General features: G+C 59.6%; 5 protein-coding genes across 14 annotated transcripts in view; 4 read left to right on the top strand and 1 right to left on the bottom strand.

Annotated features, from left to right (window-relative positions):
* POU6F1 (POU class 6 homeobox 1) overlaps positions 1-22,309 on the top strand; it is a 224,966-nt gene that overhangs the window by 181,757 nt on the left and 20,900 nt on the right. The gene's annotated exons all lie outside the window — the stretch shown is intronic.
* Positions 197-2,015, top strand: CELA1 (chymotrypsin like elastase 1). The gene is made up of 8 exons (XM_075525310.1): positions 197-236; positions 328-410; positions 511-611; positions 869-994; positions 1,083-1,219; positions 1,503-1,648; positions 1,735-1,884; positions 1,998-2,015. Exons 1-8 carry the CDS (start codon positions 197-199, stop codon positions 2,013-2,015), a joined length of 801 nt encoding a protein of 266 aa, XP_075381425.1.
* On the top strand, positions 2,812-8,666 carry BIN2 (bridging integrator 2). The gene is made up of 12 exons (XM_075525516.1): positions 2,812-2,909; positions 4,038-4,118; positions 4,279-4,333; positions 4,574-4,668; positions 4,845-4,940; positions 5,023-5,130; positions 5,218-5,303; positions 6,560-6,635; positions 6,866-6,948; positions 7,264-8,035; positions 8,229-8,309; positions 8,449-8,666. The coding sequence occupies exons 1-12, from the start codon at positions 2,832-2,834 to the stop codon at positions 8,560-8,562; spliced, it is 1,725 nt and encodes a 574-aa protein (XP_075381631.1). The 5' UTR covers positions 2,812-2,831; the 3' UTR covers positions 8,563-8,666.
* On the top strand, positions 8,721-12,941 carry SMAGP (small cell adhesion glycoprotein). Of its 8 annotated transcripts, none has more exons than XM_075525537.1 (4): positions 9,925-9,989; positions 11,741-11,813; positions 11,978-12,055; positions 12,152-12,941. In XM_075525537.1, exons 2-4 carry the CDS (start codon positions 11,783-11,785, stop codon positions 12,322-12,324), a joined length of 282 nt encoding a protein of 93 aa, XP_075381652.1. In that variant the 5' UTR covers positions 9,925-9,989; positions 11,741-11,782; the 3' UTR covers positions 12,325-12,941. The 8 variants fall into 8 exon arrangements, with proteins under 8 accessions (XP_075381646.1, XP_075381652.1, XP_075381645.1 ...); XM_075525538.1 differs by having other exon boundaries at positions 9,930-9,989; positions 11,981-12,055; XM_075525531.1 differs by lacking the exon at positions 9,925-9,989 and adding an exon at positions 8,721-9,229 and having other exon boundaries at positions 11,978-12,941.
* Positions 13,114-18,023, bottom strand: DAZAP2 (DAZ associated protein 2). Of its 3 annotated transcripts, none has more exons than XM_075525527.1 (4): positions 17,888-18,023; positions 16,050-16,171; positions 15,300-15,542; positions 13,114-14,584 (listed from the first exon to the last, which is right to left on the bottom strand). In XM_075525527.1, exons 1-4 carry the CDS (start codon positions 17,898-17,900, stop codon positions 14,456-14,458), a joined length of 507 nt encoding a protein of 168 aa, XP_075381642.1. In that variant the 5' UTR covers positions 17,901-18,023; the 3' UTR covers positions 13,114-14,455. The 3 variants fall into 3 exon arrangements, with proteins under 3 accessions (XP_075381642.1, XP_075381644.1, XP_075381643.1); XM_075525529.1 differs by lacking the exon at positions 17,888-18,023 and adding an exon at positions 17,480-17,625; XM_075525528.1 differs by lacking the exon at positions 17,888-18,023 and adding an exon at positions 17,465-17,616.

The raw sequence follows: 22,309 nt of genomic DNA, 5'->3' as shown, positions 1-22,309 counted from the left end.
CCGAGGGAGACTTGGGGTGCACCCAGGGTTTTTCAACCCGGACCTTCGGGGCCGTGTGTGTTTTGGAAGAGGGCCCAAGGCTGCTCAACAGGGCCGTGTCACCTGGTTTTCTTCCCGTCCCTCCTTCTCTGTCCCCTTTAAAGCCACCGGCAGCGCAGCCCCCGCCGCAGACGAAGCGCTGCCGTGGTCCAGGACGATGCTGCGGCTCGCGCTCCTCGCCGCCCTCGCCCTCTGCGGTGCGTCCTCTGTGGGAAACCCTCGGCCTCGGTAGCGGGTGATGACCCCCCGGTTGCAATTCGCTCCCCCCCTCCGCCCTCTCTCCCGCAGGACGCTGCTCCGAGCAGGAGCTCGATGGGGCGCAACGGGTGGTCGGTGGGACCGAGGCGCCCGCGCACGCCTGGCCCTCCCAGGTGGGTCCTTCCCGGGGTCACCCAGCAAATCCCGTGGGGGGGTCATTCCCCAGGGACCACGCGGTGAGACCCCCCCATGTCTCGCATCCCCCCTCCCCAGATCTCCCTCCAGTATCGCTCCAGCGGCAGCTGGCGTCACACCTGCGGAGGGTCCCTCATCCAGAGAAACTGGGTGATGACGGCAGCCCATTGTGTGGATCGGTGAGTGGGCGCGGGGACCCCACCTTCCTCTTCCGGAAAAGCCATTTTCCACCAAAAACCTCTCCAAGGAGAAATTTTGGCTGCCCCAACCCAGAGAGCAACGGTCCTTTAAGGCCTTTGCTGGTCCTCTATTAAGGGCTTACATGGACCATCCCTGGGAGCATCTTCTTCTCGCACCGATCTTTTCCATACCAGCTCACAGTTAAAATAATAATAATTTATGGCCTGATCCTGTGTTTTTTTCACCTTCCCGGCAGTAACCTGAACTTCCGTGTTGTGGCCGGCGATCACAACCTCGACGTGAAAGAGAGCAGCGAGCAGGTCTTCAGCGTGAGCAAGATCATCATCCATCCCTACTGGAACACCAACAACGTCGCCGGGGGGTAACGCCCGTGGGGAGGGGGATTTGGGGGGTCAGCGTTGCTGGGAAGGCGGGGAGTCCTTGCAACATCCTCTCTCTCCTCTCGCCAGCTACGACATCGCCCTGATCCGCCTGTCCGGCTACGCCACCCTGAACAGCTACGTGCAGCTGGCAGTCCTGCCCCAGGAGAGGTCCATCCTGCCCAACAACTACCCCTGCTACATTACGGGCTGGGGTCTCACCCGCAGTGAGTGCCGATGGGTCGCCCCGGCCCTAAATCACCCCAAAACCATGGGAAACGTGGGGAGCTGAATGATATTTTTAAGCCCTTTGAGGTCCCAGGAGGCATCACACGGGGCTGCGCTCCAGGCATGGAGATGCCCAACGTTGGGTCAGGTCGTGCCAAGGTTTGGGGGGGATTTTATGTGGGCAAAGGGGCTCGGTGGCAGCTACGGGCTCCGCTTTGGGGGGTTGCTGAGTCTCGCAGGTCTTTGCCGGCACGGCATTAACCAGCACTCGGTTGCATGCAGCCAACGGGCAGCTCTCCAGCGTCCTGCTGCAGGCGTACCTGCCCGTGGTGGACCACCAGATCTGCTCCAGCTCCTCCTACTGGGGCTCCACCGTCAAGACCACCATGGTCTGCGCCGGCGGTGACGGCGTGCGCTCCGGCTGCCAGGTGCGACTCCGGCACCCTGCTTCCCCCCCAGCATCCCACCACCGCCCGCGTTCTTCCCATCTCACACGGGTTCCTCGGTCCGGCAGGGCGATTCGGGCGGTCCCCTGCACTGCGCGGTGAACGGGCAGTACCAGGTCCACGGCGTCACCAGCTTCGTCTCCAGTCTGGGCTGCAACGTCAAGCGCAAACCCACCGTCTTCACCCGCGTCTCTGCCTACGTCTCCTGGATGGCGAGTGTAAGGCAACGGCGGGGCTCGGGGGCCGGGGGCTGAGACCTGGCGCTATCGTTGCACCGATGCACCGGCTCCATCCCTGCTCGGCTCAACCGTTGCCTTTCTTCTCCTTCCAGGTGATGGCCCAGAACTGAGCAGTGGCAGGAGAAGAGCCCGATCCCCGGCTCGGGCGATGGACATCATCTTCTCCCACGTTTCGGTCGGAGGGGTTTAAATCCCGTAGCTGGTGCCAATAAAATCTGTTCCGCTCCCCGGCGCGCTGGTGGCTGCTCTGCCCTGCAGCCCGGCAATCCTTTCTCCTCCAAGCCTCAGCACGCTTTTCCCCTCCCACGTTCCAGCGCATCCCTTCAGCCGCATCCCTCCTCTTCCTCGCACCTTAGGAAAGAGCCGTGCGGAAAAGCAACCGGCCCTGCGCTCGCGGGGCAGCCAGAAATCCTTGGGATAATGGGAAAATGGGAAAAGGCTGCAAATCCCCTCCGTGGGCAGCGACGCAGCTCCTTGGGGATGCAGGGGGGATACGGGGGGATCCAGTCGGGATTTTTGCGGGCCGCTAGCTCCATTGCTCTTCCAAAACCGACCTCCTTTGCAATGAGAGAGGTGGGATTCGGTGGCTGTTACCGCCTCGCCCCGTGGCTGCATCCCGGAGGAGCCGACTGTGCCGCAACCCCACCTGGCACGGGGATAAAAAAACCAGCACCAAAAATGCACCAAAAGCCAAATTTAAACCCCAAACCAGACGCTTGTGGAAGAATTAAGAGGCGGGCGCAGGTTCCCCATCGGCCATTTGGCCCACCCATGTCGCTGGGTGCACGGGGGAGCCTTTCCGGGGGGAGCGCGGCGGGGGGTGCCCGGGTGCTCGGCGGATGCCGGCAGCTGCCTTGCCTCGAACTTCCTCCGTAGCAAACATCAAACCGCAGTGGGCGGCTGCGAGCAGGAACCGAGCTGCAGCCATGGCAGAGGGCAAGAGCGGGGGAGCCGGACTCTTCGCCAAGCAGGTCCAGAAACGGTTCAGCCGGGCACAGGAGAAGGTACGGCGCGATGCCCGCCCGCGACACCCAGCCCCAAAATCCCTTATTTTATTTTACTCTCTAATTTTTTTTCCACCGCGGCGCTGAGGGGGTGGCGCGGCGGGCACTGCTGGGCACCCATGGGTGCTCACAGAGTGTTAATTTGCGCGCTTCTGGGTCAACATCATCATTGCTCCAAGGCTTTGGGCTTGACGGTATCTCCCCAAAGCCCCCCAGGTTGCTTTGGCAGCCGCTGGGTTCTCTAAAAGTGGGATTTTTCCACCCAAAACGCCTTCTGGAGGTTACAGGGGGACGGTGCGCTGCTGGCACGGGGTCCCTCGGGCTGGCCGGAGGTGACGGTGCCCAGTGGGACCCAGTGTGGGGATGGTCCCAGGAAAGCTGGCGTAGCCCGCGCCAGCTGCGCAGGAAGCGAGGGGGAAGGGCTCCGGAAGCGGGCAGAAACGGGGCAACTCTCGGCTGTTTTGGGGCGGTTCGGGGGCGTCTCTTTCCCTTTCTCTCCCCAAAAAAGCAGACAGCGACTCCCATTTTGGGGGCGATGCGAAGCCCCCCCACCCCAAACCCCCACGCTCCCGGGTTTCCTGGCTGGGGCTCGGTGCTAAATTCAGCTCCCCCGCGGCTGTATCAGCCCGGGCCAGGCTCCGGCCGCTTCCCGGGGGGGTCAGACTCTTCCTGGACACCCCAAAGCTCCCTCCTGTGTGGCCCTGGCCTCGCCACGCTCCTGGGATGGTGGGTCCGGAGGCAGCCTTCATCCACAGACCATCCTCATCCTCGCCATGGTGTCACCAGTGCCCGGGGAGGCAGCACCCAGGGCTTCGCCTGCACCCATAGTCACGTGCACGGATGATTTGGGGTACCTAGGGCTGCACCTATAGGGTTTTACAGGGTAGGGTGGTGGGTTAGCACCCAAAAAGTCACCGTTTTGCTCTAAAAAATAAAAGCACCAAGGGATGCGACAAAATTTTGCATCCCCCACCCAAATCCCGGCCCAGCGTTGGCTCTGTCGGCTCCTCAGCGTCCCCCTGAGAGGAGCTTTCGCCGCGGCCAACCCCGCTGCCGGCCGGGAGGTAGAGCCCGGTGGGCAGCGCCGAGCTTGGGGCTGATGGCTTGTCCCACGTCTCCATCTCTCAGGTTTTGCAGAAATTGGGCAAAACGGTGGAAACCAAAGACGAGCAGTTCGAGCAAAGCGCGTACAACTTCCAGCTGCAGCAGGTCGCACCGGGGAGCGGGGAGGGGGGGGACAGGGACACCCCTACACCCCCCCCGGCCCTGCTGCCTCCCGGGGTCCCTCTGTCCCCACCGGGCTCGTGGAAATCACCGCGAGCCCTCGGGGACGGCCCTGACCTGTCCCCTTCGTTGCGTCGCTTTGCAGAACGAAGGCAATAAACTCTACAAAGACCTCAAGGCTTTCCTTGGCGCGGTGAAAGGTACGGCACCCCGTCCCCGTAAATACGCCAGGAAAACCCCGTGGGCACCACGGAGGAGCCGGGAGGGGGTTGAGCATCGCTGTGTTTTCTTACCCGGGATAATAAATAATAATAAATAATAATAAGTAATAATAAATAATAAAATTAATTAATAATAACTAATAATAAATACTAATAAACAATGATAATTAATAATTAATAACGATAAATAATATTCTCGCATCCCCGGGTGGGCTGCAGTGATGCACGAGAGCTCCCGGAAAGTGGCTGAAACGCTGCAGGAGATTTACAGCACCGACTGGGACGGTCACGAGGAGCTGAAAGCTATCGCAGATGTGAGCCCCTTGACGTGCCCCCGCTGTCCCCAAGGGTCCCCTTCAAGCATCGGGGGGGGGCGGCAAGCGGAGCCGGGGTGGTCCCCGGGGACGCAGCCCGGCACGTACAGCCAGAGGGGAGGCTGGGGGGGGGATGCGGGCGTTATACCCCTGTCCCCCCTTTTTCCACCCCGCAGAGCAATGACCTCCTGTGGGACGACTACGAGGCGAAGCTGGCCGACCAAGCCCTGCGGTTGATGGAGAACTACCTGGCTCAGTTTGGGGACTTTAAGGTACCCACCGTGCGCGGCGTCGGGGAGGGACGGGGACGGGGAGCCGGACCCCGGCTCACCTTCCGCTCCCCGCCCCGTGCAGGAGCGCATCGCCAAGCGGGGCCGTAAGCTGGTGGACTACGACAGCGCCCGGCATCATCTGGAAGCTCTGCAAAGCGCCAAGAAGAAGGACGAGGCAAAAATCGCCAAGGTCGAGCCTCCCGCGGGACCCCCACCTGCAGCCCCCCATGCCCCAGCCGTGCCGGCAAAGCCACGGCCCCCCCTTTGCTCCCCGCAGGCCGAGGAGGAGTTTAATAAAGCCCAAGCAGTGTTTGAAGACCTGAACAGGGACCTTCGGGAGGAGCTGCCGGTTCTGTATGGCAGGTACCAGGGGTGTCGCAGGGACTGGGGGACATCGCGGGGCCGGGGGACGTTGCGGGGCTGGGGGACATCGCAGAAGCTGGGGAACATTACAGGGGCTGGCGGACATCACAGGGGCTAGGGGACATTGCAGGGGCTTGGGGACATCGCAGGGCTGGGGACGTTGCAGGAGCTGGAGGATGTCACAGGGGCTGGGGGACATCGCAGGGGCTTGGGAAAATTGCAGGGGCTGGGGACATCGCGGGGCTGGGGACATCGCAGGGGCTGGGGGACATCACAGGGGCTGGGGGACATCGCAGAGCTGGGGGATATTGCAGGGTCTGGGGGACATCACAGGTCTAAGGGACATTGCAGGGCTGGGGGACATCACATGGCTGGGGAACATCAAAGGGGTTGGGGGACATTGCCGGGATTCGGGGACGTTACAGAGGCTGGGGGACATCACAGGGGCTGGGGGACCTTGCGGGGCTGGGGGACTATGCAGGGCTGGGGGACATTGCAGGGGCTGGGGGATGTCACAGGGGCTGGGGGACAGTGCAGGGGCTTGGGGACATTGCAGGGGCTGGGGACATCGCAGGGCTGGGGGACATTGCAGGGCTGGGGGACATCGCAGGGATTCGGGGACATTACAGAGGCTGGGGGACACCACAGGAGCCGGGGGACATCTCAGGGGCTGGGGGTGTCACAGTTGCTGGGGGTGTCACAGGGGCTGGGGGACATGGTGGGGGCTGGGGCAGGCGTGTGGCCCCGGGGGATGACCCTGCCTGGATGCCGATGGCACCCACAGCCCCGTCGCTCGCGGGGGGGGGCAAAGGCAGCCCCCTCCCGAACCCCGCGGGGCCCCCCGAAAAACCCCGGCGGAGCACAAAGTCCCCCCAAACCGGTCGCTGAGCCCCGGGCGTGGGCTGGGTGTGGGCACCGGCGGGTGGGTGCGGTTTTCCCCCCGTGACGGGGAAGAAAGGGGGTTTTCTCCCAAAAGGCCGCGGCGGTGACGCGGTGGTGGCCCCAGGGGACATCGGCCACGGGTGGCTGTGACAGCCAGGAGGTGGCAGCACCGTGGCTGCGGCAGGGTGGCCCCGGGGACAAACGTCCCGGCCTGCTGCGTCCTCACCCCGCGGGTTTATTCGCCGTTCCCCATCTCCACGGGGACCCGGAGGATGGGTGCTCACCGGCTGGGGGCTCAGCACCCCGAATCCCACCGGGAAATGGGTCGGCACCCCTGAGCCCCCCCACCTCCCACCGTGTTTCTCCTCCCGCAGCCGCATCGCCTGCTACGTGACCATCTTCCAGAACATCTCCAACCTCCGCGATGTCTTCTACAAGGAGATGAGCAAGGTGGGGGGGACAAGGCAGCACCCCAAAACACCTCTCCCTTCACCCCCCCAGCAGTCTTATAGCCCTCCCCGGGTGCTCCGGCTACGCCAGTGCCGGCCACCCACCTTGAGTCCTCGCTGCTCTTCGTTTAATTTAATAATTTAGAGCAGCTCGAGGACGTTCGTGGTGCTGCCGGGTGATGGGTGGCACCGGGGGGGCCCTCTGATGCGTTTCTCTCCCCCCCCTCGCAGCTCAACCGCGACCTCTACGAGGTGATGAGCAAACTGGACAAGCAGCACTCCAGCAAAGTCTTCATCATCAAAGGCATCCCCAGGTAAATGAGCAGGCGAGCTCCAGCGGGGTGGGGGGCTTCCAGTGGCCGAATCGTCCCCCCCACCCCGAAAAGCAGAGGGGTGATGCAGCCCGCAGTCCTACAGTCCTGGGATGGGCGAGCGTCTCCCGACGCCGGGTTGAGGGCGCTTTGGTGGTGCTGGGTTAATTAATTTGGGTCATTTGCCAGTCGTGCCGGATGGGGAAGCATCACCTGCAAGCTGGGGCGGTGACACCACGGTGCCATGCGTCCCCAAGGATGATGCTTGTGGGACGTGCCGGAGCGGGGCTTAACCCCCTCTGTCCTCCCCCCACGCAGCAACCGGCGCTCGCTGGTCATCTCCTCGCCAGTGAGCCCCCCGGCCATGTTCCCCTGCCCGGGGAAGGCACCGGACTGGCAGCCCGTGGTGGAAGCGGAAGCGACGGCGGGGTCCCCCGGGGTGGGCAGCGGTGCCACCGATGCCGTCTCCAACGGGGAGCTGGGTGCTACCGTCCCCGGCCCGCCACCAGCGTCACCCGCCAGCGGTGGGTCCCCGTCGGAGACGGCGTCGGTCTCCAGTGAGGAGGCCCCAGAGCCCGGCCCCAGCCCCGAGGCTCCATCCCATGAGCAGGGGACACCGGTGGCAGCCGCGGACCCAGGTGCCGACTCCCCCGGGCTCACCAAAAGCTGGGACCCGGAGCCGGCGGGGGCTGCCGGTGGGGCGCAGGCGGGGGCCGAGGGCATCGCCACCTCCCTGGCATCGCTGATTTTATCCGAGGCGATTGCTCAGGCCGGTGGCACCGCGCCACCGGAGCCGGAAAAAGCCACAGCCGGGCTGGAGGAGAGCAAAGCCCTGGCCACCACAGGGGACCCCCATCAGCCGGACAGCACGGCCACCAACAGAGAGGGTCGGGCACGTCCCGGGGAGCCACCGTCCCCGTCCCCGGCCGTCCCCTGCGATGCCCCCGGTCCCGCGGCAGAGGCACCAGCGTGTCCGTCCCCGGGCGGCGGGCAGGAGCCGTGTCGGCTCAGCGGTGCCGCGGGCGAGCACAGCGACTCTGAGGAGAGCATGGAGGTGATGGACATCGAGCCAAAGGTGGCCAAAACTCAGGTGAGAAAGTTCTGGTGCCGGGAGGGCAGACGCCGTGGTGGGGGCCGCATCCGCGCCCCGCGATGGCAGGGGGATGCCCAGCTTGTTCGGAGACCCAACCCCTGCTGGGGGGCATCCGGCGGGGATGCGGGGACGCGGGGCTGGGGGGTCCATGGGACAAATCCAGCCTGGTGTGACGCTCCTCTGCTGGCAGATGGGGCTGGATCTGGCCCTCGACGTGGCGTCAGGCGGCTGCACCGGGGACGGCGGTTTCCCCTCTGGGTCTCCAACCGAGGTGGGTGCAGCGGTGCTGCGGGGGGAGATGCCGACCTGACCCCCCCCCCGGCTGGACTTGGTCCTTCTTGGGTCCGCTTTAATCGAAGCACGAGGTCTCCATCCCACCAGGCTCAGCGTCATCTCTGTGTCTCTCCCAGGAGCAAGGCTGTCCCGGGATGCCGGAGCAGGACACGAGTCAGGACGCAAGCCAGGACCCCCCACCAGCAGCAACCCCCCCCCAGGAACCCACCGAGACCCTCACCTCCCTGTGAGCCCGGCACCCGGCGCAGGAAACGAGCATCTTACGGTGCCGCCGGCAGATAACTTTGTTTCACCATAACCGTACGCGCTTCCCACCCCCCCCATCCCGTCCGAAATAAAGGCAGAGGGCAGAAAAGGTGACGAGAGGAGGGCGACGATGCTGGCGAGGGCCAAATCTCCGTCTGCGAAAGCCCATCACCGGCTGGGCTGGGCGGCCGTGGGGAGTGCCGGGGGTCCCCCCTGTGGGTTTACTGCTGCCGAAGCCGGGCGCGGGAGGGATTTGTTGCTCTGTTCTCCCCCAGCACCCAACGCCGCTGTGACTCAGGAAAAAGGCGTCAAGCCGGTTTCGCCGGCTCCCGGAAGACGTGCTGCCATGCAAAAAAAAAAATAAAAGCCCCCGATTTTCCCCCTCCGTGCTGCAAAATTCCCCCATATCGAAGCAAAATCCCGTTGCCGATCGCCACCCCGGTGCAAGAGCTTGCGTCGCCGCGCAGATGCCTGGTGATGGGCCGGCTCCCCAGCGAGCGAGGGGTTAACGGAGGAGGTATTTCTGGGTTTTTATCATCGTTGCAGCCAGACTGGAAAGGTGAGGCAGGAAAAGGGCAACGCCTTCGCCTGGGCGAGACTCGGAGCCGCACATGGTGCCGGCAGCCACTCGCCCCGGCACAGCGGGCGCAGGTAAGAGCTGGGTTGAGGGGGGGGACGTGGCTCCTGGGGTGACCCCCCAAAAATTCACCGTTCCCCAGGAGGTTTGGAGGGGTTTGGCTGCATCGGGCATGTGGATTTGCACCGGGAGGCCACGGAGTCGTGCCACGAGGGACGCCGAACTGTGGGTGGTTTTGGGGAGAAGCCGAAATGTCGGCTCTCGGCCGGGTGTTTTCCAGTTGGATTTCAGGCGAGCGGGAAGGGAAAAGGCCTTGATCCTGCTACGGCGAGAGCCAGAAAGCAGAAAACCCAGCGGGAAAGCCGAGCGGGTCGCAGGGCAGGGCCACACGTCGCTCCCGGGGGGACCCGTCCTGGGGTGACGGAGGAGAAATGGGGGAGAGCAGGCTGCGAGGGTGGTTTGCTCATCCCGTCCCCCAGCCGCCGGGAACGGGAACGGGAACGGGAACGGGAGGCTGCGAAGGCGCCGCTGAGCATCCCCGACGTGAGGCTGCGCTCGACGGAGCTTTTCGGGAGCAAAGCCGCGGGGCGGGTAGGGTTTCGCTGTGGGAACGGCCCTTGAGCAACTTGGCCCGAGAGCAAAAATGAGGAAGATTATGGTTTTTGGTTTTTTTTTTTTTACAACCCCTGCGTCACTTTAAAAAACACATGGAGATCCATACGGATCCAGCGTACTGGGGAAGTGAGTCACCCCCCCTCCGTCAGCCCCCCGGCACAGCCGCTGCGGACGCCCAGAGGCTCCGACGGCGTGACGGCTGGATCCCGGCCCGGCAAGGTAACCCTGGCGCTGCAAAATATCCCGTGGTTTTCCGCGCCGTGGAGCACGGGGCTGCTTCCCGGTTGGTTTCGGCAAGCTCCTTCCCGTGACCCCAAGGCAGGAGCGGCGAGGGGGTATCCAGGCGGAGCATCCCTCCCCCAGGGATGCAACGGGGGGGCTTTGCTTTCCTGACCGCTGACGTTTCGATGCTGAAGCAAGTCTTTTCCCCAGCTAAACTTTGGATTAAACCTTTGGTGGGTCCCTGGACCCCATTTTGCGGGTGCTGTGGGCATGAAACTGGTTTGTGTTTCCCACTGGCAATGCCGAACGCTTCTCAAGAAGCCCTCTCCCCGAGGCACCCGGCTTGTACAGCTCCCTTTCCATCAAGCAGCGCCTTTTCCTCTTTTCCCTTAAATCCCAACCTTACGTTTTGGGGGAAATTTTACCCATTTTTTGCTCCGAAGCCACCCAAGCGGCGGCGGCTGCTCCGTGGGAAGGTTGTGGTTGGCTTTGGAAATCGTGTGTAGCTCCCCGACGTCCGGACATCGCTGCTGGAGGAGCCCGATGAGCTTTAAAGCAAAGCTGGGTTTAAAGCAAAGCTGGGTTGAAAGCAAAACCGGGTTTAAAGCAAAGCTGGGTTTAAAGCAAAACCACGTTTAATGCAAAGCTGGGTTTAAAGCAAAGCTGGATTTAATGCAAAGCTGGGTTGAAAGCAAAACCAGGTTTAATGCAAAGCTGGGTTTAAAGCAAAACCACGTTTAATGCAAAGCTGGGTTTAAAGCAAAGCTGGGTTTAATGAGTCGGTGGCTCGTGCCAGCCTGAGCTCGAGCCCCAGGGGAAGTTGTCGTGCCTGGGGGGAGCTGCCGGAGACTTGGGGTCCCGGTCCCCGGCCGGTGGGAGAGGGGTCCCACGACCATCCATGCACGCTGCTGGGAAGGGGGGAAAGGGTTTTCCCGAATTCCTGTGACTCTGTAAGCCCGAACGTTTGCACTCCGGTAGCGCTCGGAAGCAAAAACTGCTGTTGTAAGCGCTGTTTTGCAAACACCCGACGGCGCTGTGAGTCACAAGGGCACCGTGGGACAGCCACGGCAGGGCCGGCTCCTGAGAAATTCATCCCACTTTTCCAAATCTGGGAGGTCGCCGGCAGGGTTAGCGTCCATCCCGACGGCACGGCACGGCACGGCACGGCACGGCCGCGCTCCCGGCTCCCTGTTCCTGGCCGGCATCCACGCTCCCGCGGTTAAATTTCCTCTTTTTTTTAAAAAAAAAAAAAAATTTAAATTTTATTTGCTCCTGACATCTAGCGGCGCGTCTCCGCAGAGCCGCTGAGTCACTTGTGCCTGAGCGCCGGAGCCATTGCAGAAGATATTTTTTGGGGGGGTTACAAAGGTTGTCCATCCCCCTCGGGCAGAGCAGCCGAGGTCGGTTTAGCGGCTGCTGGTCCAGCTGCTTTTTGCAGGCAAAACGTTACGGCTGCGGCATCAACCTCCGATCGGGACCCGGATCGGAGCATTTGCAAGGATTTACGAACAATTTGAAGCTTTCGAAGTTTGGGAGTGAATTGCGGAGTCGGTGGCTGGTTTTTCCCTGCCTGCACTAGCTTCGCCGCCTTCCCGCCAGCCCAGCACGCCCCAGCCCGCTCCTCTCCATCAGCTCGAATAAAACCTTTGCTTTGATTAGCACTGCGTCACCGCTGGCATCCCCCCTCGCAGCTGTGCCCTTCGGGGTGTTGCGTGTGAATTTATCGCTTTTATTCCTTTTTTTGGTAGTTCTGAAGGACCCCAGACCTTCGCCTGGAAGGAGCCGATGCGATGGAAGGAGATCAGCCCCCTCTGACTGCAGGTGAGCGTCCCAGGACAGCTTTGCCAGGCTGTTTGTCCTGTTTAATCCTCGGCGAGACCTTGCCCGGGGCCACCGTGTGCCCTGTTCAGCTAAGCCTGGCTCAGCCAGGTCGGGACCAACCTCGCTCACCTTCTCCTCTCCCCTTCTCTCCTGGTTCGATGAAGAAGAGCTGACAACCCCCTTCCTGAAGAAGGCTCACACCCCACCTCTCCATGAGGACGCCAACACCGTGGTCATCGCAGGTAGGGGCTCTCCTTGCCGCACCCACCCCATTTACCAGCTCGGTACCGACCGCTCGGGGCTAAACCTGGCTCCTCTCTCTGCCTTCTCCCCGGTAGTCGTCATCACCCTGGTGTTCCTCACCCTGCTGACGGTCCTGGTGGTGATCATCGTCTACCTGTACAAAAACAAAGGCAGCTACCTCACCTACGAGCAGCCGGCGGCTGAGACCGACGTGTCGGTGCAGATGGAGGATGCTCCGTCCAAAGAGAAAGAAGAGTATTTTATCTAAGCCACTGGGTCCAGCGCACGCCTCTCTGATGCACTCGGGTCCAAGTTACCTAAATTCCCCGGAGTTGAGGATCTACAAGCTGCTTTTTTCCACCCCCCCCCCCCTTTTCCTTAATTTATTAAGCCAACCATGGAAGGAAAAATAAAGAGGTGTGTGTCAGAGCTTTGCCCATCGCTGCCCGGAGCAGCCCAAGGGCAGGGAGTACTTCAGCTCGGCAGCGGAGAGCAGGCACGGCCACGCTCCGGCTGCCCGCACCCCCCCCATCTCCTGCCTTCGGTGCTTTCTAATACAGCCCAGTGACAAACGCTCGAAGAGTCGCCGTTTTCTTTTTCCTTAGCTCACAAAACAATTAAGTTACGCTGCTGATGATTTAGGGGCGGGGTAATCAGCGCGGCTAACTTGGAGGCCAAGGTTAAGCGGGCGTGTAAAACAGGCCGATGGATCGCGCAAGTTACAGAAAGGCCCATTGTAGCCTACAAAGCCGGGGAAGCTCGTCCCTGCCCCGAGAGGCGCCTGACCTCGCGGGGCTCGGGGAAATCAGAAGCGGAGCAGGTCCGCTTCGTCCGCACAGCCGGCTTGAGCACCCACACGTAGGACGTAGGCTCCCGTAGGCACCGACACCGGTTTTCCTCTGCTTTTGCTACGCACAAGGAGGCGGCGAGGAGCAGCTCCCGGCGCCTCGCCTCTCCTCCCTTCTCACGGGAGGTTCTTCCTTTAAATCACCACCACCCCCCCAAAAAAAAAAACAATAAAAAGGAGGAAGTTCACAAAATAGCAGCGAAGAGGAAATAAGTGAAGAAACCCTAAGGCTTGCGATGGGCAGGAGCCAAGGGGTTTTATTGGAGGTCTAATGCAAATTTGCTACTTTATTCAAATTTTCAAAATAGTCTTTATTCTACTTTTTTTTTTTTAGTATAAAAAAATCCACAAGTTAAGTGCACCACAGTGTATACAGAGAGAGACGTAATGCTGAACTTTCATAACAGTCAGTTGTATGGTTAAACACAACATATACAAGACACAGATTTAGATTAAACTGAAACCTCAAGATAAAATATATTTGAATCTGATATTTTTCTTCATAAAACAAAACAACAAAAAAAAAAAAACCCAAAACATTGAGGATCCCTGAAATATTCTTCTTAACCCTAATAAGACTTCATTACACCCAAGTCATTTTTAAAGTATGCATTCATAAAACAAGCCATTAACCAAGCTAATTTGTGTGTTGATTGACAGTTGCTACACACCCTTGGACAGATGGTAACCAGCCTCTCTGTTTGAACAACAGCCTTAAGGAGTTTTGGTGTCAAGACACCAGGTCGAGTTTAAAAAAAAAAAAAAAAAAAAAAAAAAAAAAAGAAGTTTATTTATTAAGCATCGTTCTAAAAGCCTAGTTAGCATCGAATGAAATGTTCAAACATGAGTTGCATTGTGTTTCTGGCACCAAAGCATGGCTTTGATTAGATCTAATGTGCAAAGAAATCCAAGATTACTTGGAGTGTATAAAAAAAATCCCATGATACACGCCAGCTGCATACCTTCCTGGAGGAAAACGACGGGCGAATGTGAGCACGGAGTGCTTCGAGGGATCCGTTCGAGAGTGAGGTCAGGAAGAAAGAAGCGCCAAGGTGCCCTCCCCGCTACTGGCAAGTGAAGTTTGCCTCGCTTTCTACCCAGCACCTTCGCTGGGGAAACCCGGGTGGTTTGTGGCTCTGGGTCCAGCGGACCAGCACGACCATGAAGGGAAGGCGAAACCAGATCCGCTCCCTCGCCCCCCCCAAAGCCAGTGTATAGGTAGCCGATTAATAAAAGCTCAGCGCTGCGGTTATTACTCCAGTGAAATGAAAGGAAGAGGCAGGGCTGCTGAGCTCACATTCATTTCGTGAATTAATCCCCCCCTCCCCATTTTAACAGAGGCACCGCTATCGTTAACAGGGTTTCTTGTTCCGCTTGAAAGTGCCTGCAGGGCCGGGCACCAAACCAGGAAGACACCTCACCGCTGTGTGTCTAATCTGCAACTTCAGGTTAATATGGACTAAAGCAGTTACATCGTGAGAAGTGCTGACAGTATGTGATGTCTTTCCTTACACAAATGTAGCCCCCCCTCTCCCCCCTTCCCCTTCCTTCTTCACCAGATAGTGTAGCCGCCATCTGAGCCTCCCAGGAAGAAGTTTCCCTTCCGTTGTGTCACCAAGACGTTGGCTCCCTGCATTACGGCCAGCTGGGCGGCGTTGGGGGGACAGCCAGGAGGGGGGGGCTGGAAGACAGAGACAGGAGAGGCGGGAGGATAGCTGAGGTCAGGGCCACGCCGGGAGCTGGCACAAAGCCACCGTCCGTGGGCTGCAGGGACCCAGAAACCTCCCAGTCGATGGCCCTGTCACTTGCTACCAAGCAAAGATTGAGCAACAGACTCCAGGAGCTGATGGGAAACTCTCGGTTCCTCCTCCATGCCCTGCCCTCTTTTCGGAGCCCGCAGCCCATACGGCTGACCCTGGCTTTTTGCCCACGCAGAGGAGCCCGTGAGCCGTGGAACAAGTTCTTCACGTGGCCACGAGCCACGGGTGGAAAGTCCAGGGGAGGAGGAACCTCCCACAGCTCCAGCGTAGCATGGAAAGAGGCCAAGTCTGTGTTTGGGGCCAGGGAAAGTCAGGTCGCTAAGCAGCCCTACTGGCTTGCCTCCCCGCAAAGCACATTACACCACGGCCCCCGGGCCGAATCGGGGCTAGCGCTGGCCACGAGATGGTTTTGCTGTCAGCCAGAAGCACCTGCGAGCCTACGTGGCTCCAGAGCCACAGGCTGGCCAGAGACAGCAAACCCTCAGCATGAAAGTAGGAGCCTACTCTTCTCCCAAATGAGGGATCGGGTAAGAAATACGTTTTTCTCAGAAAACAAAGGACAACATCTCCCCCACAACCGTCTGCGAACCTCTAACACTGAAGCACGCAGGGTTTTGAGGATACATTTATACTTACAGGGATGCTGGCTGCTCCACCAGCCCCAAACCTTGCTCCAGCATCAAAGCCACCTTCAACAAGGACTGTCGAGCCCGGAGGATAAACCGGTCCCACGGGGTAATACGCCATCGGGACCGACGAGCCGATCGGACCCACGGCCACAGACTGGGCCACGGGCAGGAAGACGGAAGCGCCCGGATACGCCGCAGACATTGTAGGTACGGTGGCAGCTCCCAGAGGCACGAAGCTGGGACGGTAAAGCTGGGGGAAAAAAAAGCCGTGCGAGCAAGTTGAGAGACTTGTTATTCCCCACACCCAGCTGTTTATTCAGCCTCGCTGCCAAAGCACGAGCCCCGACGTAGACTTTCACCCTCCTGCTTGCACAAGGGAATCCCCTTCCCTGAGCGTTTACTTTGGGGTATGGTAAAAGGACATTTCTCCCGCTGTTGGAGACAGTTTTCCCCCACTGCCTGCAAGAATCCAACTAAGAGAGGTTATTGTAGTCGTGTTTTACAGCTACAGGTGAGCTAAATTTGTCATCTTAACTCAAGGGGAAGCTTTGAACGTTTGTCACGTTGAGTGGATGATTCAGATCTCGTAAAAGAGAATCCAGGGACCGACCACTGCCCAGTGATATGAGCAGCAAACAAGTCCTCCGGGCAAAAAAAACCCCGTATTGCAGCTATAAACTTAATCAGAGATTTTTTTTTTTTGCTTTGGGAGGAGCCCCAGAGGAAAATAAAGCCTTCGGAGAAGCGTCCCGCCTACCTCGGAATAAGCAGGAGGTGCATCTGTGTAGGGCGGCGGCTGCGGAAGGGGCATAGTCTGTGGGTACACGGTGGGGTTGGCGGGGGACTGGACAGGGTAGGACGGCTGGGTGGGATATTGTCCTGCAAGAAAGAGGAGAAGTCAGCCCGAGGCAGAACCGAAGCCGGACAGGACGCTGACGAGTTGGTTTTGGTTTGTTTTGGGGTTGGTTTTTTTTTTTTGGTTTTTTTTTTTTTTGGAAAGCCCCGTTTCTTAATTATCACGTGAGCAGAAGGGCGCATCAGCTGTAGGAGCGTCTGTGCACAATTAATTCGCAGTATTGCCTGGGTGAGCGACGTCCCCGTCCCCGCCGAGCTCGGACACCCGGCTGTCCCTGTCCCTTCGGCAGTTCAGCCCACAGCAGTGAAAACATCCTTTGCCGGAACGGGGAGCAATGAGAAGGCAGAAAGCCCGGCAGAGGAAAAAAAAATAATAATAATAATAATAAACCAAATTATTCTGGCTCGTAGCCAGCGCTCAGACTCGCAAATTCCTAAATCGAAACCAAAACAAACCAGAGCCGATACCTGCCCCCTGCCCCGGGGCCTTTCGCGGTTTTGGGGGGCAAAGACGAGGCGGCGCTGGGGTGACTGCTCCCCACGTCCCCCCGACGTGGCGGCGGGAGGGGGCCGATCCCCGGCCGTGCTGGGCCGAAACCGCCGCTGCTCTGACGAAGCCGAGGGGGTTTAACGAGCCCGAGTTCGGCCCCTTCCTCCGGGAGGGGGACAGGCTGCTGGGGTCCCCCCAGCCCCCTCTGGCCCCGGCCCGGCCCCCCCCCCACTGCCCGGATGGAGCCCGGCCGGCTGCGGCAGCCCCCATGGGTGCCCCCTGCCCTGCTCCCCCCAGCCGGGGTCCCTGGGGGGTCTCAGCCCCGGCAGCTGCCCCCGATGTTGTTCCCTGGGGGGGGTCTCCCTGATCCAGCTCCCCCTAAACACAAGGGGGTCCCCCCCCTCCCGTAACGAAGGGGTCTCGCCCACTCCACACACCACCCCCCCCGTGGACCCTCCCCCTACGTCACCCAGGGGGTCCCCGGTGTCCCCCAGGGGCACCCCCCCAGCTGCCCCCACAGGCAGCGGGGTCCCCCTTAGGCCGCCCGAGGGTCCCCCCCGCGGTGCAGGGGCTCTGCCCCACTCCCCACGGGCCCCCCATTACATCACCGGGGGGGGGGTCACCCCATTATTACATCACCCAGGGGGGTCTCCCGCACCCTGCCATAAAACGGGGTCCCTTCTGATGTCATCCGGGGGATCCCCTACGTCAGCGCGGGGTCTTCTCCCCCACCTCAGCGCCCCCCCCCCCCCCCCCCATCTAACGGGGTCCCCCTTGCGTGACGCGTGGGGGGGGTCCCTCTCGCTCCAGCTCCCCCCGACACCTACTGGGGTCCCCCTTACGTCATCCGAGGGATCCCCTACGTCAGCAGGGGGGTCTCCCCCACCTCAGCTCGCCCTCCCCGCCTGGCATGGGGACCCCTTACGTCACGCGTGGGTCCGCCCCACGGCCGCAGCCCCCTCCATGACGGGGGGGGGGGGGGGGGGGCGTCCCCCCAGGCGCCGGCACGCACAGGGTTAAGGCCAGGCCGAGGCGCCGGCGGCCCGCGCGCCCGCCCCCCCGCCCCGCTCCCATTGGCCCCCGGCGCCCGCGCGGCCCCGGCCCGCTCGCGCGGTCACGCGCTGCGGTGCCGCCCTTAAAGGCGCCGCGTCCCGGGGCGGCGCTGCCCGGGGGGCGGGGGGGGGGGGCGGTGGGAGGGGGGGGGGGGGGGCGCTGCCGGTGGCAGGGGGGGCGGCGCCCCCGGTCCTTGCCTTTGCCGTTCATGGCGGCGGCGGGGCGGCGCTGGCTCCGGCGGCGGCGGCAGCTCCCGCTCTGCGCGCGCCGCGCGCTTCCTCCTCGGTGTCACTGCGGCGCTGCGGGGGGGGGGAGGGGGAGGGCGCGGGGGGGGCGGGAGGGGAGGGGAGGGGGCAGGAAGCGGGGGCCGCGCGCAGGCGCGCGCCGCGGCGTCACTGCGCGCGGGGGCGGGGCCGCGTGCTCTTAAAGGGGCCGCGGGAGGCGGGGGGTGGTGCTTTGGTGGGCGGGGGGTCCCGAGGAGGGCCGGGGGCGCAGGTGGACCCCGAGGGTGTGGGTCCAGGGGAGCGTGCGAGGGAGGGGTCCCCAGGGCCCGAGGCAGGGCGGGGGGCCGGTAGGCCCTAGGGCTGAGGTGGGGGGGCCTTCAGCAAGGCCTGGGTGGGAGCTCTGGGTAGGCCCCAGGGGTGAAGGGGGTCCCTAAGCGGCGCCTAGAACGGAGGGAGGGTCCCCAGGCAGGAGCGGGGAGCAGACAGGGCCTAGGGGTGAAGGGGGCCCCTAAGCAGGGCCTGGGGGGGGCCTAGACAGGGCCTGGAGTAGTGGGGTAGGGGTGAGTAGGGCCTGGGGGGGGGGGTGTGACCCCTGGCAGGCCCCAGGGCTGAGGGGGCCTCTCAGTAGGGCTGGGGAGGGGAATGAGGGGCCCAGGCGGAGCCTGGAGTAGTGGCTAGACCTGAGAGGGGTCCCTGGGCAGGGCCTTGGTGGGGGGTGTCCCCACGCAGGCCCCAGCATTGAGGGGGGACCATAAGCAGGGTCGAGGGGGTGCTCCTCCAGGCCCGTAGGTGAGGTGGGGGTCCCCCAGCATGGCCCAGGGGCAATGTGGGGTGCCCCAGGACCCAGCCCAGCTGCCCGTCCTGTCAGGCAAGGGCCTTCCCAGGGCCTGGGACAGCACTGGGGAAACTGGGGGGCGAGGGAGGCCCCGGCTATCTGCCTACTTCCCCCGAATTGCACCCAGCAAAAGAAGCCGCCTCCAAGTTCATGCATAAAAGATCAATGGAAATGGTTGGTAACCTCCAAATATTGTTAAGCTTAATTAAGCCTTAAGGACTGTGTGAAGCATCAGCAGGCAGAACTGCTCGTTAGCACAGTGACTGTGCTAACAGTTGGTGACTGCAGCCTGAGCTCCGGGTTATGTTGGTTCTTCTAAACCGTGTCCTTGTGGTTGTTGTTACAAGCCTCGAGTCCTTCCCAGGGCCCTCCGCAGGATCCCGATTTCTGCCTCCCTGCAGCAGGGAGCCCCTGGAGACCCTCCTTTTGGGGGGCAACATCCTGCCATGGGACCCATTGGCTTCAGCGGGGTCTCCCCTAACACACGTGGGGCACATAACAGGTTCCTTTCCGAGGTGACCCTGGTTTCCCCTTCTTGCCCATAAGTTGTCCTGGTTTCAGCTGGGATAGAGTTAATTTTCTTTATAGTGGCTGGTATGGGGCTGTGTTTTGGATTTGTGCTGAAAACAGCGTTGATAACACAGAGATGTTTTAGTTGTTGCTGCACTGGTCAAGGACTTTTCAGCTTCCCATGCTCTGCTGGGTGCAGAAGAAGCTGGGAGGGGACACAGCCAGGACAGCTGACCCAAACTGGCCAAAGGGCTAGTCCATACCATACGGCGTCATGCTCAGTATATAAAGCTGGGAAGAAGAAGGAAGCGGGGAACGTTTGGAGTGATGGCGTTTGTCTTCCCAAGTCACCGTTGCTCGTGAGGGAGCCCTGCTTTCCTGGAGATGGCTGAACACCTGCCTGCCCATGGGAAGTAGTGAATGAATTCTTTGCTTTGCTTGCGTGTGCAGCTTTTGCTTTACCTATTAAACTGTCTTTATCTCAACCCACGAGTTTTCGCACTTTTACTCTTCTGATTCTCTCCCCCATCCCACTGGGGGGGAGTGAGCGAGCGGCTGGGTGGTGCTTAGTTGCCGGCTGGAGCTAAACCACGACAGCCAAAACACTGCCAAGAAGCTGAAGATGCAGTCAGCCATGTGCATTTCCCAGGCTTGTTCTGCCCCCTTTATCCAGCAACAGCACAGGAGAGACCTCAGATTTATGGAAATAAAACACTTATTTGATTCAAGCACTCTTTCGCCCTGTATCTAGGGCTGCATTTGCAAGAGCAGGCAGTCCCCACTCTTAATACCAGCCCTGTTCAAAAAAGCTCCGACATCTACCTCGGCTTAAAAACATTGCGGGGTTAAAGGGGAGTGAAGTTTCTCGTGAGAATCTTTAACGAATTAGGGATGAGTTATGGGGCCTAAATACTGTTATAAAAATCTGTTGCAGGTGTCGCCTGCTGAAGATCGACCCGCCAGCAGAAAGGTGCAGTCGGAGGTCTGGAGCTGTGTGTAGAGAAGGTATGATACAATCTAGTAGTTCTGTGTGTAAAGTCTTGTTTAAAAAAACTCTATGGATGGCAATGAAGAGACCACGGTAAAGTGCAGTCTTCCCCCTTCAAGTGTAAAATTCCCCCTTTTTTTTGTGATTTTGATAAACTTTCTGGCTGCATTTTGGCCAGAGTTTGAGGGCACAACTCTCTTTTTCAAGCTCGTTTTCAGGCATCTCAATCAACAATATCATTGTTCTCATCCCTATTTAAGAGAACTTCTCATGAATAATGTACTGGGCTGCCTGATGAATATGCACGTTGGCTGGTGTGCCTGGGAGGGCTTCATCAATAATTCATGCCTAGAAAATGTTCTTCACCTTGCAACTGTACGGGAACTGTAAAAAAAAAAAAATATTTACCCTTTAAAGTGGGAGAGAGGATGGCTTGAAATCTGCCCACGGAAACGTGGAGTGAGTGAGGTGGGTCACAGCTAAGTGCGGTGGAGGGGAGAGCACCTCCAGGAAGGGAAAGGAAGGTGATTTCTGAGGGACTGAGCCCTGATGTCTTCACAAACCCAACCCCGCAAAGCCCCGGCGCTCGTTGGAACAGCTCAGGGTTAAGCCTGTTCAGCAGCTCCTGGCTTCAGACCCTGATTTATTCTAACAAATGGGCCTTTTTCCACTCTCTTGTTATCATTACACAGAAAACTTCCTTGCAAAGGAAGAGTGGAAACGCTCTGCGAGGTGGGAAAGGCAAGGAGAAAGCGTTTCCACTCGGTGGAGCCGGGCTCTTCAGAAGGCACCTGCTTTCAAATCCCTTGGGATTGTTTTTATTTGTATTTTTATCACCGATTACCTTCTTTAAGGGCCTCTTGGGACTCCAAGAGGAAAAAAAAACTCCAGTAAACATCCAAAGCTCTGAAAAATCAGCTCATGAGTCGTCTTGTGCTGTGCGGCCCCAAAATGGAAACCTGGAAAAGTCCAGGCAGTTTCTGGATGCCTGGCTGTGTGCCAGCGGACTTTGCTTCCCACGCAGGGCACTTCTGAAAGGCAAAGGGGACGGACGGTCTGCAAAGAGCCTGGCACGTCGTCGGCGCTGCGCCGATAACACGCAAAACAGATAAAAGCGTAAATGGCCGAGTCTGCGTTTTTGGGTGAGGGAAGGGCCCACGCTGAAGTCCTTATTTACACAACACGGGGTTATTTAACCCTGCCCAGAAGCAGGGCTGGCTGGGATAATACCTGTTGTTTGCTACTTAAAATAGCAAAAATTAAGCAGTAGCAAAAATAAAGTAGCAGTAAAAATTCGGCTGATACCGGTGGCCTTCTGAGCAGATACGTGTTTGTGAAACTTTACTCGTGTGAGTAATCAGAAGCGAGAGGTACTTCGAGGCAGAGAGCACCCTATGGGTGTAGGGTTATAATGAATTACATAAAAATAATGAATAAGCAGTTGTTAATTACTGGATGATATCTTCCACCTAGGGAAAATGCTCTCCTTCCTTCTCCCACCACTGAAATCAAGGGGGTTCTGTGCTTGGCTTTGCCGGGACCAGATTTCACCCAACGCCACAAAGTGGCCTGAAAAATCCCACAGGAATTTTAGAGCCTGTTTCCAGCTTTAAGGGGAAAAGCGAGGCAGAGGCCGGATCTGTCGTAGCACCAACAAACCTGCATTAACTCCCCCTGAAATCTTTAAAAAACACACGCTTAAGCTCGGGTTCAGGGAAGTTTGTGAGCAACTGGAGTCGCTTTGCAGCATGGAAGCCAAAATAAAGTCTTGGCTCGCTTTTTCCTGCACTTTCAGCCGTTTAAGTTCTTGCAACAGCTGGAATTAGCTGGTTTGTGGCATATATGTTCCTTGCAGGGCTGGAAACCTTTCCGTAGCAAATCAGATGTGCCAGAAACCGCAGGGTCAGGTGCAAACCCTCCTCTGACCCATCGCTGCGTGTGATTAGAGCAGCCAAGTCAGCGCAAGAAGCATGGAAAAGAAAGCTGCAATATTAATTTGGTCACCTACCAAGAGTTCTCATCGACAGAGCAAGCAGTGGAACAAAGGACACATTCTTGCAGT

The sequence above is a fragment of the Mycteria americana genome, chromosome 26, assembly GCF_035582795.1.
Source record: "Mycteria americana isolate JAX WOST 10 ecotype Jacksonville Zoo and Gardens chromosome 26, USCA_MyAme_1.0, whole genome shotgun sequence".
NCBI lineage: Eukaryota > Metazoa > Chordata > Aves > Ciconiiformes > Ciconiidae > Mycteria > Mycteria americana.
Note: the sequence above shows the minus strand (reverse complement) of the source record. Positions and strands in the feature narration are given on the sequence as shown.

Bases quoted from the DNA above. Each gene is read 5' to 3' on its own strand.
- DAZAP2 (XM_075525527.1), bottom strand. The intron at 15,543-16,049 runs GTAGGCGGGACG...TTTTTCCCCCAG, and splicing joins CACCTCCTGCTTATTCCGAG to CTTTACCGTCCCAGCTTCGT. The intron at 14,585-15,299 runs GTAAGTATAAAT...TCTGTCTTCCAG, and splicing joins GTGGAGCAGCCAGCATCCCT to CCCCCCCCTCCTGGCTGTCC.
- CELA1 (XM_075525310.1), top strand. From the start codon at position 197: ATGCTGCGGCTCGCGCTCCTCGCCGCCCTCGCCCTCTGCG. The intron at 411-510 runs GTGGGTCCTTCC...CCCCCTCCCCAG, and splicing joins CGCACGCCTGGCCCTCCCAG to ATCTCCCTCCAGTATCGCTC. The intron at 612-868 runs GTGAGTGGGCGC...CCTTCCCGGCAG, and splicing joins GCAGCCCATTGTGTGGATCG to TAACCTGAACTTCCGTGTTG.
- SMAGP (XM_075525531.1), top strand. From the start codon at position 11,783: ATGGAAGGAGATCAGCCCCCTCTGACTGCAG. The intron at 11,814-11,977 runs GTGAGCGTCCCA...GGTTCGATGAAG, and splicing joins TCAGCCCCCTCTGACTGCAG to AAGAGCTGACAACCCCCTTC.
- BIN2 (XM_075525516.1), top strand. From the start codon at position 2,832: ATGGCAGAGGGCAAGAGCGGGGGAGCCGGACTCTTCGCCAAGCAGGTC. The intron at 4,941-5,022 runs GTACCCACCGTG...CGCCCCGTGCAG, and splicing joins CTCAGTTTGGGGACTTTAAG to GAGCGCATCGCCAAGCGGGG. The intron at 6,949-7,263 runs GTAAATGAGCAG...CCCCCCACGCAG, and splicing joins ATCATCAAAGGCATCCCCAG to CAACCGGCGCTCGCTGGTCA.